This window comes from Chrysemys picta, chromosome 2 (assembly GCF_011386835.1).
Source record: "Chrysemys picta bellii isolate R12L10 chromosome 2, ASM1138683v2, whole genome shotgun sequence".
In the NCBI taxonomy this organism is placed as follows: Eukaryota; Metazoa; Chordata; order Testudines; family Emydidae; genus Chrysemys; species Chrysemys picta.
The window spans coordinates 75,089,347-75,103,440 of record NC_088792.1 but is presented as its reverse complement, the minus strand read 5'-3'; the positions used below and the strand labels follow the sequence as shown (position 1 = coordinate 75,103,440).

General features: G+C 38.3%; 1 protein-coding gene across 22 annotated transcripts in view; it reads left to right on the top strand.

Annotated features, from left to right (window-relative positions):
- Window positions 1-14,094, top strand: part of SLC4A7 (solute carrier family 4 member 7) — a 197,981-nt gene that overhangs the window by 154,225 nt on the left and 29,662 nt on the right. For 19 of the 22 annotated variants that reach the window (XR_006172224.2, XM_065583510.1, XM_065583511.1 and 16 more), the window contains 7 exons: window positions 42-199; window positions 1,887-1,974; window positions 4,885-5,031; window positions 6,396-6,499; window positions 8,122-8,296; window positions 11,086-11,219; window positions 12,728-12,973. Coding sequence is in view for 21 of the 22 variants with exons in the window: in XM_065583510.1 (XP_065439582.1) it covers window positions 42-199; window positions 1,887-1,974; window positions 4,885-5,031; window positions 6,396-6,499; window positions 8,122-8,296; window positions 11,086-11,219; window positions 12,728-12,973 (1,052 nt within the window). In the remaining variant the exon portion in view is untranslated. The remainder of the gene's footprint in view (window positions 1-41; window positions 200-1,886; window positions 1,975-4,884; window positions 5,032-6,395; window positions 6,500-8,121; window positions 8,297-11,085; window positions 11,220-12,727; window positions 12,974-14,094) is intronic. The other 3 variants (XM_042840368.2, XM_065583512.1, XM_065583514.1) reach the window with 2 other exon arrangements.

Here is a 14,094-nt window from a genome sequence, read left to right as displayed (position 1 = left end):
ATTGTAAAGAAATAAGCAATTGTTTCATCTCTATATAATAGGTTGATATGAACTTCATGAGGAAAATTCCCACAGGAGCAGAAGCATCAAATGTGTTGGTGGGAGAAGTAGATTTTTTGGAAAGACCAATCATTGCTTTTGTGAGACTGTCTCCTGCTGTGCTTCTTTCAGGTCTCACAGAGGTTCCTGTTCCTACACGGTAAAGAAATCCTTGACTAATATGCATTTACTCACACAATAAAGTAACAGCACTTCAGTGTTCAAGCAGAGCAGATATCAGAGTTTAGATTGTGAACTCATTGGGACAGTAACTGTCTTAAATCTCTGTCTTGCATGGCAAGCAATTGTTGCAAATTTGTGTAATGAGGGCCATCTAAACCTCCTCCCAAAACTTTAAAAAATAATATCTTTAGAACTATTTACAAAGTTTGAAACTGACAATCCAGGTGGGTGAGGGGGAAGGATGGATCTCAGAGCTGCTGGTCCTCTTCTTACACCGTTTTAACTGTGTGACTAAGAAGACTTACGTTCTCTCCTCTCCTTTCCCCCCCCTGTTAACATGACAATGGACATAGTCCATTGAGTCTTGAAGTACACCTCTACCCCGATATAATGCTGTCCTAGGGAGCCAAAAAATCTTACCGTGTTATAGGTGAAACCGCGTTATATTGAACTTGCTTTGATCCTCTGGAGTGCGCAGCCCCGCCCCCCCGGAGCGCTGCTTTACCACGTTATATCCAAATTCATGTTATATCGGGTCGCGTTATATCGGGATAGAGGTGTATGTGTACTCTGTGTAGAGTGCTCTATTGTGAAAACACACCTAGAGTGTGGGAAAATTATTTGATCATGTGATATCTAGAGTGCACATTCTAATATGTATTTACATGTGAATACAGATGTTAGTTTGCAAATCTGATACCAAAGTGAAATACATTTACACCTTTCTTTTTCTAATGGCTAGGAAGTGCAAAATGAAGGTTGGGTATAATCCTTCTCTTCTCCAGTCCCTACCAATGGTATGGCTTTAAGGGAAACATTTTCAATACTTTGGTGTTTATCACTGAGGATGAAATTCACCTTCACTGGCACAGGAAGTGTATGTTGGATCTGCCTGCACTAGTATTCTGAGGCCCCCCCAGGGGAGGGCAGGTTAATATTTTTGTTTGTAATTGAATGTGTCTGCTGGGACTTAATGTTGAAAGCAGTTTGATAAATTGAAAATTAAATACATTTGGTAGACAAAAATGTGACTAATCTGATGTGGGATTATGTGAAATGATTTTCAAGATAATTTTTTATGAACTAATTTATACAGCACACTGCTCCAGACACAGTAGGGCTAAATCATTTGATGCATGTTTTCACCAAATTCATTTAGAGCTGCCATCAGAGAAAAAATATGTGCATTGGGTTATTGTTGGAGAAGGGTAAAACCTGTGAATGTTTGGTTTGGTTTTATATCTAAAATGCAATTGCAGTTTCGTCAAAGAACTTGTCTGGAGATTTTCTTACAAGGACAGTGTGGAAAATTGAACTTAATGGCTTTCAGTATAAATATTACATACTACTAATCTTTACAATATTCTTCTAACTGAATTACCTGGTTTTGAAAATTCTTTTTAAAAAACGGCAACACTGCTTTAATTTTTCACAGGAAATAGTTCCAAAATTACAGCAATTTAAATCTGTGTGTTCTATTTGTGTAGCTAAAACATCATCCATTTTATCAATACCAAAATGATGAGCCTACAAATTATGAATTCCAATATTTGATTTGAAGTAGCCGCCTCAGATTTGATTTGAACAGTTGGCTTTTTACAAAAGGCTTAAGGTGAAATAACTCCGCTCTCCTGGTTTCCTCTCCTATCTAATTTTTCCTACAGGTTCTTGTTTCTGTTACTGGGTCCAGCTGGCAAGGCACCACAGTATCATGAAATCGGAAGATCAATAGCAACGCTTATGACTGATGATGCAAGTAGTATATATTTACAATCCATTGAAAGCAAACCTGTGTGCTGAATAAAAATTTGCATCGCAGAAGTCTGAAATCATGTTCTCACAGACTATGCTTAATGAAATCTCTTTACAACCTATAATTCACAGATACCTGGCACAATCAAATTAACTTTATATAAAGAACAATGAAGACACAAACCACAGAAACGAGGATGGATGTATAATAGCAATTCAATTTTATTACTTGCCTTTCTTGTAGAACGATCCCAAAAGTACTTACAGAAAGATATACAAGCTATATATATCTTTAACCTACCACTTAAATGTGGCCACTTGTTCTGTGAATGATGGCAGCTATTAAACAATACATCATAATGGTACACAGCAGTTCAGGACAGAAAATTAAGAATGTTGCATAAAACTCAAACACTGAATGGGTATTTTTAGATGGGCAGAATGTAATGGCCAAATTTGAAATTTTGCCAGACACTTGAATTAATACTTCTAGTCTTCTGTGAAGTGCTGTGAGGTCTTTAAAGAGAACTGGGGATCAGGATCTAATTTATTTTTCATTCAAAAGAAGACACCTCCCACAGCATATTTGGATATTGTTTCAATACTGAATTCTCACTACTATTAGAGTAAGTTAACTGAAATGTTCAGGCCGCCCAGAGGATTCAGGGGGCCTGGGGCAAAGCGGGGGAACTGTGGAGCTTGTACTCACCCGGCGGCGGTCCGGGTCTTTGGTGGCATTTCGGTGGCAGGGGGCCCTTCAGTCGCTCCGTGTCTTCGGCAGCACTGAAGGATCCCCCACCGCCGAAGACGTGGAGTGACTGAAGCGCGCGTGTATTTTTAGGAACTTAATAGTTTACTGGGAATAAAAATGGACTTGATCAGTGTTTAGCAAATGAATTTTATAAAACATTTAATATAGAATATTTAAAAATTCCAGAATTATATAATTTTTTTCTCCTTCTGAAGACCTGCATTTCTGGAGATTAACTTCCAGTACATATAGCAGCTCTTTTTGTCTGCCTCTGCAAACAGTTTCTAATACAAACTAAACTTATCACTTTTAATGGGTAAAACTCCACCAAAGGAAAAGTGTGATTCGTTTTTTTTTTTTTTAAATTAAGCCTTATCTGTTTAACTTGAAACCAGAAACCCCAAGTTAAGACGGTCACTCATTGGTTTGTGAAACTGAATATTGTCTGAGATTCTTTTCAAAAGCAGAAGTTCCATTACCTTTAAAGAGAGTGTGATTTGGCTCTGTATTTTCTACGTTTGTAAATCGCCACCCAGAATACATGAAATTTAAGGACACGTAGTGGATGAATATGAAGTTCCTGATTTAAGCAGTATGCATATTTTGACATTGAATTAGTTTTAAATAGCTTGAACATATTAATTCAGGGGTGGCATACACAACTGACTGTGGTGCATCGAACTGTTACTGAATCAGAGTTCAGTAGTTGTAAATCTAATTTGATTTATTGAATGTTGTGAGGATGAGGTATTTAATATTTACAAACATTTACTGAATTAATCCTCACACTATCCCTGTGACGTCTAAAATGTATAATCCCTATTTTGTACATAGGGAAACTGTGTTTGAAAGGGGAAGCTCGGGGGGGCGGGGGGGGGGGGGAGGCTTCCCAGGTGCGGGTGAGGGGGGTGAGTCTCAGCGGGGGTGAGGAGGGGTTTGGGTGTAGGGGCATCTGGATGCATGGGGGTTGGGCGGACAGGGGGAGTAGCAACCTGTATAGTGACCCCTCCCCACACCTGCACACCCAGAACCCCCCCCCGCACTGAGCCCCCTCCACATCAGGAGCCTGCTGCACCCAGAACTCCCCCCTCCACTGAGTCCCCCAAATTCCCATCCCTGCCGAGCGTCCCCCACTGCATCAAGAGCCCTCCACCCCACTGAGCCCCAACCAGCTACACCCTGACCCCCCCCACTAAGTCCCAGTCCCTCCCCCCCCCCCCCCACTAAGCCCTAACTACCTTCCCCTGGACTCCCTGCAGAGTCCCTTTCCCCCTGCACCCAGAATGCCGCACCAAGCCCCTGTACATCCAGATTCGCCCCTGCACCCAAACCCCCCACCGAGCTGCTCGTATCCAGATTGTGCCACACAGAACTCTTGAGGGAGTTCTGCACCAAAAAAATTAAAATTCTGCAAAGTTCTGTATATTTTAATTGTCAAAATAACACAGAAACACAACAACAAAATAATCACACCATTTTCATTTTGGTAACATTTCAAAATACTTGTCGGTAAATAATTGAAAATGGTGTGTTTATATTGTGTTATTTTGACATATAAAATACACAGAACTTTGCAGAATTTTAAAATATTGTGCACAGAATTTTTAATTTTTTGGAGCAGAATATTTAATTTTTTGGTACAGAATTCCCTCAGGAGTATGTTCTTGTTTCTCTAATCCTCTCTGCATCTCTATTATTTGTTTGCCATCATTTTGTAAAATATGAATTGAGACATCTGACTGCAGTAAAATGCTGAGAGTAATGCAAAAAGTAATCAGCACAACTATTGTAAAGAAAAGATGGATTTTTGGATGTTTTGATTAAATAAACTACAGTCTTGTTATAACATAGCCAAGAACACTTCAAAAATATTTGGAACCACATTTTTATATATATATATGCACAAGGTTATGTATGCAAGCACTCATGCACACACGTGAAAGAATTTGCATGTGCAAAACCCGCCAACTACATACACAGTTGTTAATCTTTGAAAAAGGCTTGTACAAACCTATTTACATGCAAAATTGCAAGTGCACAAGTAAAAGCCTAGTTGAGACCCATGGAAAATTTGCCTATGACTTTTTTACTCAAGTGTCCCTCTAAGAGGTTGCTCTTACCCAGCATTCATTTGTGTGTGTATTTTTCCCCCAATAAAGGTTTTCCATGATGTTGCTTATAAAGCTAAAGACCGTAATGATCTGTTATCAGGAATTGATGAATTTTTAGACCAAGTGACTGTCCTGCCTCCAGGAGAGTGGGATCCGTCTATACGCATTGAGCCACCAAAAAGTGTTCCTTCCCAGGTAAGAGCTGTGATTTGTTTCTAAAATACATTTCCAAATGCAATCCAAAACTTATAATAATATATGAATATTTATTAGAGCAGCAGTACCCTCCTCCCCTTTCAATTTGGGAGAAAGATTAGACCCTCTGTAAAATAACACTAGCTGTATTACCTTAACTTGTTTATCTCTTCTCCTCTGTTTTTGCTTGAAATCAATTTTATTAATTTCTCTAATCTTGATACGCACTTTTGACTTTAAGAGTGACTTTTGAGTGTTACTCTGAAATTGTATTTTGGTATTTTTGCAATAAAAAGTTCTGTTATGTGAAACTAATGTTTATAAACTAGACTATTGAAGTTTTTCCAAAGGAAATGGAAACAAAAATTAAATACAAATTTAGGTAGGGGAAATCTGGGTTAGAAAATGAAAACTCTGTAAATTATATGTGAAAAATAAAAATGGATATTAATGCATTACGCTGTGTTTGGAATGAGAATTTCAATCCCAAACACGGTCTTCTGCTTGTTGTTCTAAAGAGTGTTTTATGCTGCTATTATGCTGCACCACACAGGCATCTTAGGGTGGGAAATTGTGCTCTAAAGAAAACCTGATTAGTTCTCATAGTTGAGGGAAATTGCTGTAGCCAGGGCCTGGCACAGTGAGGGACGGAGGCTCCACTTTTGGAGGGCTCGTCGTATACTCTGTCAAGTGGTAACAATCTTGGAGAGGTTTAAAGAGAAGGAGAAATTTAAAAGGGGGGAAATGTAGCTTATTTATCAAGAAATGTGAAGTTAAAACCTTGGGCTCCTTGCAGCTGGGTTTTGGTTTCCAAAGAAAGGAGGTGAGTTGATGTTGTGCGGTATGAGTTAGACAAAGGAAGCCTGTGGTATTTGTGTGCTGTCGGTGGACCTTGCTGAGTATAAGGAGCTAAGTTTTTACATTTCCATATAAAAAGCAAAACTGTCTGCATAATGAGGTGGGGTGTGTGCATTTGTGTTTACATTACCATGTGTATGCACACATGATATAGCATATGTGTAATTAGTATATAATACATACATAATTTTTAGATATAACTATTATATCTGAATCGTGTATATCTTGCCATTAAAATGTATTGTTAATTGAGCTATGAATTCACTCCTCAGAGGCCATGTGATACAGGAAAGTGTATTCAGAGATACTATTGCCTTTTGGGAGCTTTATTTACAAGTATAATCCATATCATGTTGTACATTTGTATTGTAAATATTTATAAAATGCCTTGTATTAAAATATTTTATTTTGGAAGTATTGGGCCTTTGCAAACTTTTCCTGACCAGAGGCTTTTTAATAAAAGGTAACCCTAAAGTAAAATGTTTTTATGTACTTTCCTTACATAGGAGAAAAGAAAGATACCTAAATTTCCAAATGGATCTACTTCTACAGGAGAAATTCTCAAACAGGAGAGCCATCATGCTGGACCTGAGCTACGGAGGACTGGAAGGTGGGTTTGCTTACCTAAATACTAGTCATCACAAAAAAATACAAGCAATAAATCATTAATATGATTACCATTTTGTAGAATGATATGTTTAAATCTTTTAAATTCATGGTAAAACATCCTTTTTCCTTTTCAAGTGATTGGTTCTTGCCTATGATTGTTGTCCTGCTTAAAGCATTATCAACCCTATGGCAATATTCCTCAACACACTTGTGAAGGATTTCATAGTATGAGGATGCCTCCTTTAACTGACTAAATTTTCAAAATATATTTTTAATTTTTAAACTATTATAAAGCATGCATTTATCATGAGTGTAGCAGCAATTTGGAAATTGTCTATATTGGGCTGGATATTCAAAATATTGCATAGGTACAAATCAATGTCTAAACTATTTTCTAGAGCCCACAGAAGAATATTTAAAAGAGGAGGTCAATCTTTATATGCAGCATCATATAACAAGAATCATAGCATCCAAAGACCAATGGAATATGGGCAAAGTAGTGATTTTTAGACCTTCAAAAAATTCAAAGAAAATTCTTGTAGATGAGTTGCATTTCTTGTCTGGAAATTTTAGTAAACTCAAATCCTTGGCTAAACATTTGGATTGCCTACAAATTAGAAAAACAACTGACAAGACTTAACTAATCTTAATTTTCACTAAAATTTTATTGCAGGTTTGGATCAGCTGCAAAAAAACTATAGAGGTTCAAGAGTTAATATCCCACAGGCAAATAAATATTCAACAGCATGAATTTAGTGATACTTTTCCAGAGAGAACCTGTCACCATATGAACTGACTATGTTTTCAGCTCCAGTATTATGCCCTATGCCAGGGATGGGCAAACTACGGCCTGCGGGCTGTTTTAAGCCAGCCCGCGAGCTCCCGCTGGGAAGTGGGGTCTGGGGCTTGCCGTGCTTCGGCGCTCCTGCTGGGAAGCAGGGTCGGGGGCCGCAGCATGTGGCTCCCGGGGGCCGTGGCATGGCCCCACTCCGACTCCAATGGGTGCAGAGCCGCCTGGCCGCGCCTCCACATAGGAGCAGGAGAAGCTACATGCCGCTGCTTCTGGGAGCCACTTGAGGTAAGTGCCGCTGGGAGCCTGCACTCCTCATTTTGGCCCCCAACCAGAGCCCTCACCCCCTCCCACACCCCAACCCCAATTTTGTGAGCATTCGTGACCCACCATACAATTTCTATTCCCAGATGTGGCCCTCGGGCCAAAAAGTTTGCCTACCCCTGTCCTAGAAGCTGGATTTTAAATATTCTTTTTATGCTTATTATGTGTTTTGATGACCACTTCATTCAGATGTGGGCTTCCCAAAATATTGTTTGGGCAGAATGATTTGTCGAGATCTTTTCAGTGTCTAGCCCATTATATGCAAAATAGCTAGCCAGCATTTTAAAATATATGGTTAAATATAAACCACGTAATTTTTTTATACAATTAACTGAATTGGAATTGACTAAATTAGTTTACGTTTTAATCTGTGTTGTATTTTAAATTGGATTATGAAATTGTTAACTTTGTGCTGGCAATCGGCATTGGCAGTCTTGTGTAGCCCATAGTTTTAAACTAGCTAGAATCCTTTAGTGTACAGTTTGACGAGTTTCATCTCACCTATTTAGGCTTTTTGGTGGTTTGATACTTGACATCAAAAGGAAAGCACCTTTTTTCTTGAGTGACTTCAAGGATGCATTAAGCCTGCAGTGCCTGGCCTCGATTCTTTTCCTATACTGTGCCTGTATGTCTCCTGTAATCACTTTTGGAGGGCTCCTGGGAGAAGCTACAGAAGGCAGAATAGTGAGTACAAAGAATGGTAGTGGCCAGGCTTTTAGATCTTCAGAGGCAAGTGACTGTGTGCATTTGTCTCATTTATTCATACTTTTATTTGAAGAGTTTATCCGCAGCACTTGATTAGCCTGCCCCAAAGCAGACATTCCCCAAAAGGTAATTGCTGTGGAAAATGTGAACAGGAGAGGATGCACAGTTCAGGTAAAAATGTTTATCCTGCCTTACTGGGTGAATGGCTTCATGAATTGAAAAAGAGCTTTCATTGCCTTTTTGGAAAGGGACAATAGAATTGGCACAAAAAATGTAAGCGCTAAAGCTGCACCATCCCAGTAGGCCTACTTAGGATAAGTCAGAGGCTCAAGGTGGATAGCTAACCAAGCTTAATGGCCTTGAGTAGTAGGCCTGTGTGGATGATAATGCTGATGATGCATTGGCAGAGGAAGCGGAATTGTATATTTAAACCATGGACAAAATATAAATGTTTTTTCATTAATTGTGTACTACTTTATATTCTTAATAAGAGGAGATAACCAAGGTTTATAAACAGAAAATACTCTTCATTTTACACCTTAACAAATTTGGCTATAGAGAAATATCTTTTTAATCTTGGTGATACCATATTGGATAGTATGCAGACTATAGACATTTTAACTAAATTACTTACTAGGGCTTTGAAATTTTCATAAAGGGGGAAATGGTCACATCCACTATTGTATAAAGTCAGTGTTTCAATGTGAATTAGCCAATGACTGTTAATTAAAATCATTTATGAAGTGTATTTTCTATTTTTAAATTTGTTGTGAAAATGACTTCTTTCTTTTAGGAAAAATACAAGGATGTATTCAAATTTTTCCTTAAAACATCTTAGGATTTTGATTATACTTGTATTGAAAATACAAAAGAACTGCTTTTCAGAGCATACCTTTAAACTTGAATTGTAGTACTTGTTTACACTAGTACTTATTTAACTGGACTTTATTTTTTGCAAAGGAGGCCTGTGACTTGAATATTTCCTTATTAACATGAGAGTTTTAACAAGCTGTTTGCTGGTACAAAATCTGCTTCCAGAAATAAATTATATTCTTGTACTGTACCATAATTTTATTACTCCAGATTTAGGAAGTACATTTTCAGGCAGTTGGCATAAAAACATTAACATGGTTTGTATATGTACCTCGTATGCATAACTTAGAAAATGTGCTCCTTTTTAAGATTTGATTTTAAATACCTTCTTTTTTTTAGCTGTCTGGGATTATTTGCGGGCTTGTTCCTGCCTTCAGATACTTTGGTGTGCATCAATGAATATAATAAATTAGTTACTGCACACGTATGTTGAAGCACAGTAGCTGACTTTGTAAGGTACAAAGTTTGTGTTCAAACCCCTCCCTCACATTCCCAGAGAATGTCACCTTCACAGTACTCCCTGTCCCTGCCACCATCCTGATTAGAGCCCAAAGTTAATGCATTGACTGAACTAAAATACTAGTTTGAGGCTAACACTTGAACAATAGGCCAAATTGATATCTTCTTTTTATGTGTAGCATGTGAAATTCCTTTTATTGCCCCAATTCAGCAATTCACAGCCCAGGTTTAAGTGGTTTGTTGAATTAGGGCTTAAATCATGTTTGCTTAGTTTTAGCTTTCTCAGGCATGAATAATTACAGAATAGCAATTTTTTTAAAAGTGCAAGTCAAGAACGTTATTGTCAAACTCAAGTCTTTTCATAGTTTATTTTTTGACTGGCTTAGGTAATTTTTTAAAACTTAATGTTTTAGGTCCAAAGCTCCACTTTTTCTCTCATGTAGTGTTTTATAACTTGTTCTTTATTTATTTTAAGAGAAAAGCATTTTAGTAAAGCATGTAATTCCAGGACAAAAACAAATAAATGTACCTCTACCCTGATATAATGCGGTCCTCGGGAGCCAAAAATCCCTACTGGATTATAGGTGAAACCCTGTTATAGCGGGTTAGCGGCAGCAGGGCTCCAGCAATGATTTAAAGAGTCCCATGCTCCGGCCACTGCGGGGAGCCCGGGCCCTTTAAATCGCTGGCCAAGCTCCGCTGCCGCAGTTTCGGGGTAGCAGCAGCTGGGCTCCAGCGGTGATTTATAGGCCCCGGGGCTCCCTGCAGCAGCCGGAGCCCGGGGCCCTTTAAAGCGCCACCCGAGCCCCACTGCCGGAGCCCCAGGGTTACCGCGCTATATGGAAACCCGCATTATATCGGGATAGAGGTGTAATTTACCCTAATAAAGAGAAATGCATTACCAGGTGGGATGTTGGCTTACTACTCCATCTTTTCATTGTCATGTATACGTAAACCATTATTGTTCAGTAACACCCAATCACAGTTTTTCTTTTGTAATGCTTGGTAGACTGGTGCAGGTTTGATACACTGTATCAAGTTTTCATAAAGATATGCTGCAATATCTTTTTTTCTTACAGAGAGACCGTTTTTCTCTTTTTCTTTACCCACATTTTGATAGACCTTGTGTTTGTTAAAATTGTTGGTGTGTGCTTTCCTCCTTAGCCTTCAGAATGAAAAACTTGTTCTTAGGGGTATGGATAGCTTTACAGTTGTTCAAGAGTGAAGCATTCCAAATCTTTTGACCATGATACTGTTATTTCAGTGCTGTGTTAAGTTACTTATGTGTATAAAGCATCAATATCAATATTGATTATACTGTTTTCATTCCTAACTTTATTTCGAAGTTGATTTATAAAATCAAAAGTGTGAAAACATGGTGACAGATGTTAACCATAAATGCAATGTGTCATAGCAATTTTTTTCCCTCCAAACAGAGTGCAATAGAGTCTCTTTTTGGAGCCTCATTAACTGGGATTGCCTATTCTCTGTTTGCTGGGCAACCTCTTACAATACTGGGGAGCACCGGACCAGTTCTAGTATTTGAAAAAATATTATTTAAATTCTGCAAGTAAGTAATATTTACATTGACTTGATACATTTTCTGAACTTAAGGGTAACTCAGACTTCCAGATAGATTTGTAGTACACCTCTACCCCGATATAACGCTGTCCTCGGGAGTCAAAAAATCTTACCACTTTATAGGTGAAACCGTCTTATATTGAACTTGCTTTGATCCGCCGGAGCGCGCAGCCCCCTCCCCCCAACTTCCCCCTGGAGCGCTGCTTTACCGCGTTATATCCGATTTCATGTTATATCGGGCCATGTTATATCTGGGTAGAGGTGTAGTTGAAAGTGGAAATCTGCAAGAAGGCATGGACTGAAACCAGACTTTACATTTTAGTTGGGCTGCATTTTAATTCTCAGATGCGAACCTGGTTTTGTGACTTTGCGTTGGGTTGGATCAAAAGCCAGAAGAGAACTGCCTTTAGTTCTGGTGACCATAATTTTGCAATAATAGCCGGCAAGATCTTATCAATGTCAGATGTCAATCTGAACTCTAGTCTTGATTTGGCCAAAAATCTAAACCTTGAACCTTGCCTTGAATTTTATCTAGGTCCAGATACTGTTTCTATCCCATCTCTAGTATAAATATAAATTTAGATTAAACCTTACTTTTGGAATTACAAATAATTTGATACGTAGTCTATATCAGACTTGTAAATATAGTGTTTTAAAACTACTTGTATGTTTTAAAATTACAACAATCTTACTTAGATGAAAGAAAAGAGGAGGATCACCATTTCCTTGTGGAAGTCTTATGTTGCGTTGTTTTTATATTTCCTTGATGGTGTATATGTATCAGTATAAGTTATTGTTCACTTTCAACCATAGTGTTTCACAGCATTAGTTTTTTCTTCGATCTTCTAGAACAGTTCAGATATGTCGATTGTGGTTCCTCCCAATCAGCAAATTAAAAAAGAACACTTAAGACTTTAGATCTTAGTCTTGACCTTTAGCTGTTAGATTCCACTGGCCCAAGCATGCTGCTGCTAGAGGAGAAAACAGGAGTTGGAGGATTTAAAGAAGCTCTGTGCCATTTTGATGTGAGGCACTGTTGATTCCAGCAAGGAAACCCGGATTCTAGTCCTGTGCCAGAAAAAGTCAGATTCTAACTCAGCAAAGAATTACCAGACCTTTCTGCCTAAATTGCAGTAGTGACTTTGACGCTGACAGGAACCCTGAGGCTGAAAAGGTGGACAGCCTTAAAGTATACCCCACACCCTTCAGGGTGGAGAGGTGGTTCATATGCCCCCAATCTACATAACTGCTTGTTGGATCCCAGCACCCCCTCTCCATAGTAGCAGATCCAGCCCGCAGGATGAAGAAAGAAGTAGAGTCCCAGTTCTGCGTCTGCCTCAAACAAAGGTTGCATTCAGGTCAGGATAAGGAAGCATCAAGAGAGTACAAGTGCAGGGACAAAAATTTGTCTTACCTTTTTTTTCAAGATGGAATGGTTTACCATTTCAGGTAGCCTTAAAGTTTTACTGAACACCTGTATTTTTTTTTTTCAAACAGGGATTATGGGCTTTCTTATCTTTCCCTGCGAACCAGCATTGGTCTATGGACTTCATTTTTATGCATAGTATTAGTAGCAACTGATGCAAGCAGCCTTGTGTGTTACATCACTCGATTTACTGAGGAGGCTTTTGCAGCACTCATTTGCATCATATTTATCTATGAAGCATTGGAAAAGCTTTTTCATTTGGGAGAACTGTATGCCTTCAATATGCACAATGACCTGGATAAATTGACTTTATATTCGTAAGTGTCCGGTTTTTTTACTTTTCTTACACCAGGATAATACTAATGGAACACCTTGCTGTCCATTAGTAAAATTTCTGAATGTATAAATGTAAGTGTAAACGAACGTATATTTTAATATGCTTTCAAGAATTTTTTTTAAAAAAAGCCTAATAATTTGAATGCTTGAATTTTTGCATCTTGAATGTTTTTACAGTCATAAAACTGCAGCTTTTCATATAGATAGCCCAATCTTGGGTACATATAAGAGAAAGCATGGTAGGTATGGTATAAATTACATATAAATAAAATAAATAAATAAATTAATTAATGGAGATATCCCATCTCCTAGAACTGGAAGGGACCTTGAAAGGTCATAGAGTCCAGCCCCCTGCCTTCACTAGCAGGACCAAGTACTGATTTTGCCCCAGATCCCCAAGTGGCCCCCTCAAGGGTTGAACTCACAACCCTGGGTTTAGCAGGCCAATGCTCAAACCACTGAGCTATCCCTCCCCCCCCACTGAGCTATCCCTCCCCCCTCTAATCTCTACTAAATGTTTGAACAAGTCGGGCCAAGTCCTACTCTGTTATACCAGTCTGAATAGTTATGCTGACGTAAATCTCCACTAACGGAGGATCTATTTGTTTTGCTATGTAAAATCAATTTGTTTTGCTGTACACCTAATATGGTGTAGTAAATCTTAAAACCTTAAAATAATATATGTACATTTATGAGAACTATATTTTGTCAACTGAAATATTTTGTACTGTAAAAAGTTTTCAATAATGCAAATAATGATATAGACTAAATGTATACAATAAGGATGGAACTTTTGTACCTTCTGATATTTTTTTATTCACTGTCTATCTTTAGATGCAGTCACAAGATGTATATGTTTTTTATTTTTACTTGTTATGTTTGATTTTCAGGCTTGGGTTCACTGGAAAACTATTCCTCTAAGCCTGTCAAATAGTTCAACTATTTTCTTGCCCGTCTCTGGTTATTGCCTGTTTCTGCCCAACCCATTAAAACCCACAATAGCTACATGAACAGGTTCTTTTATGGAGTGCCAGTATCCCAAAATGCATTTCACTTGCAAATAAATATGCTAATGTAAAGTGCAATTCAAGCATAAAATTCA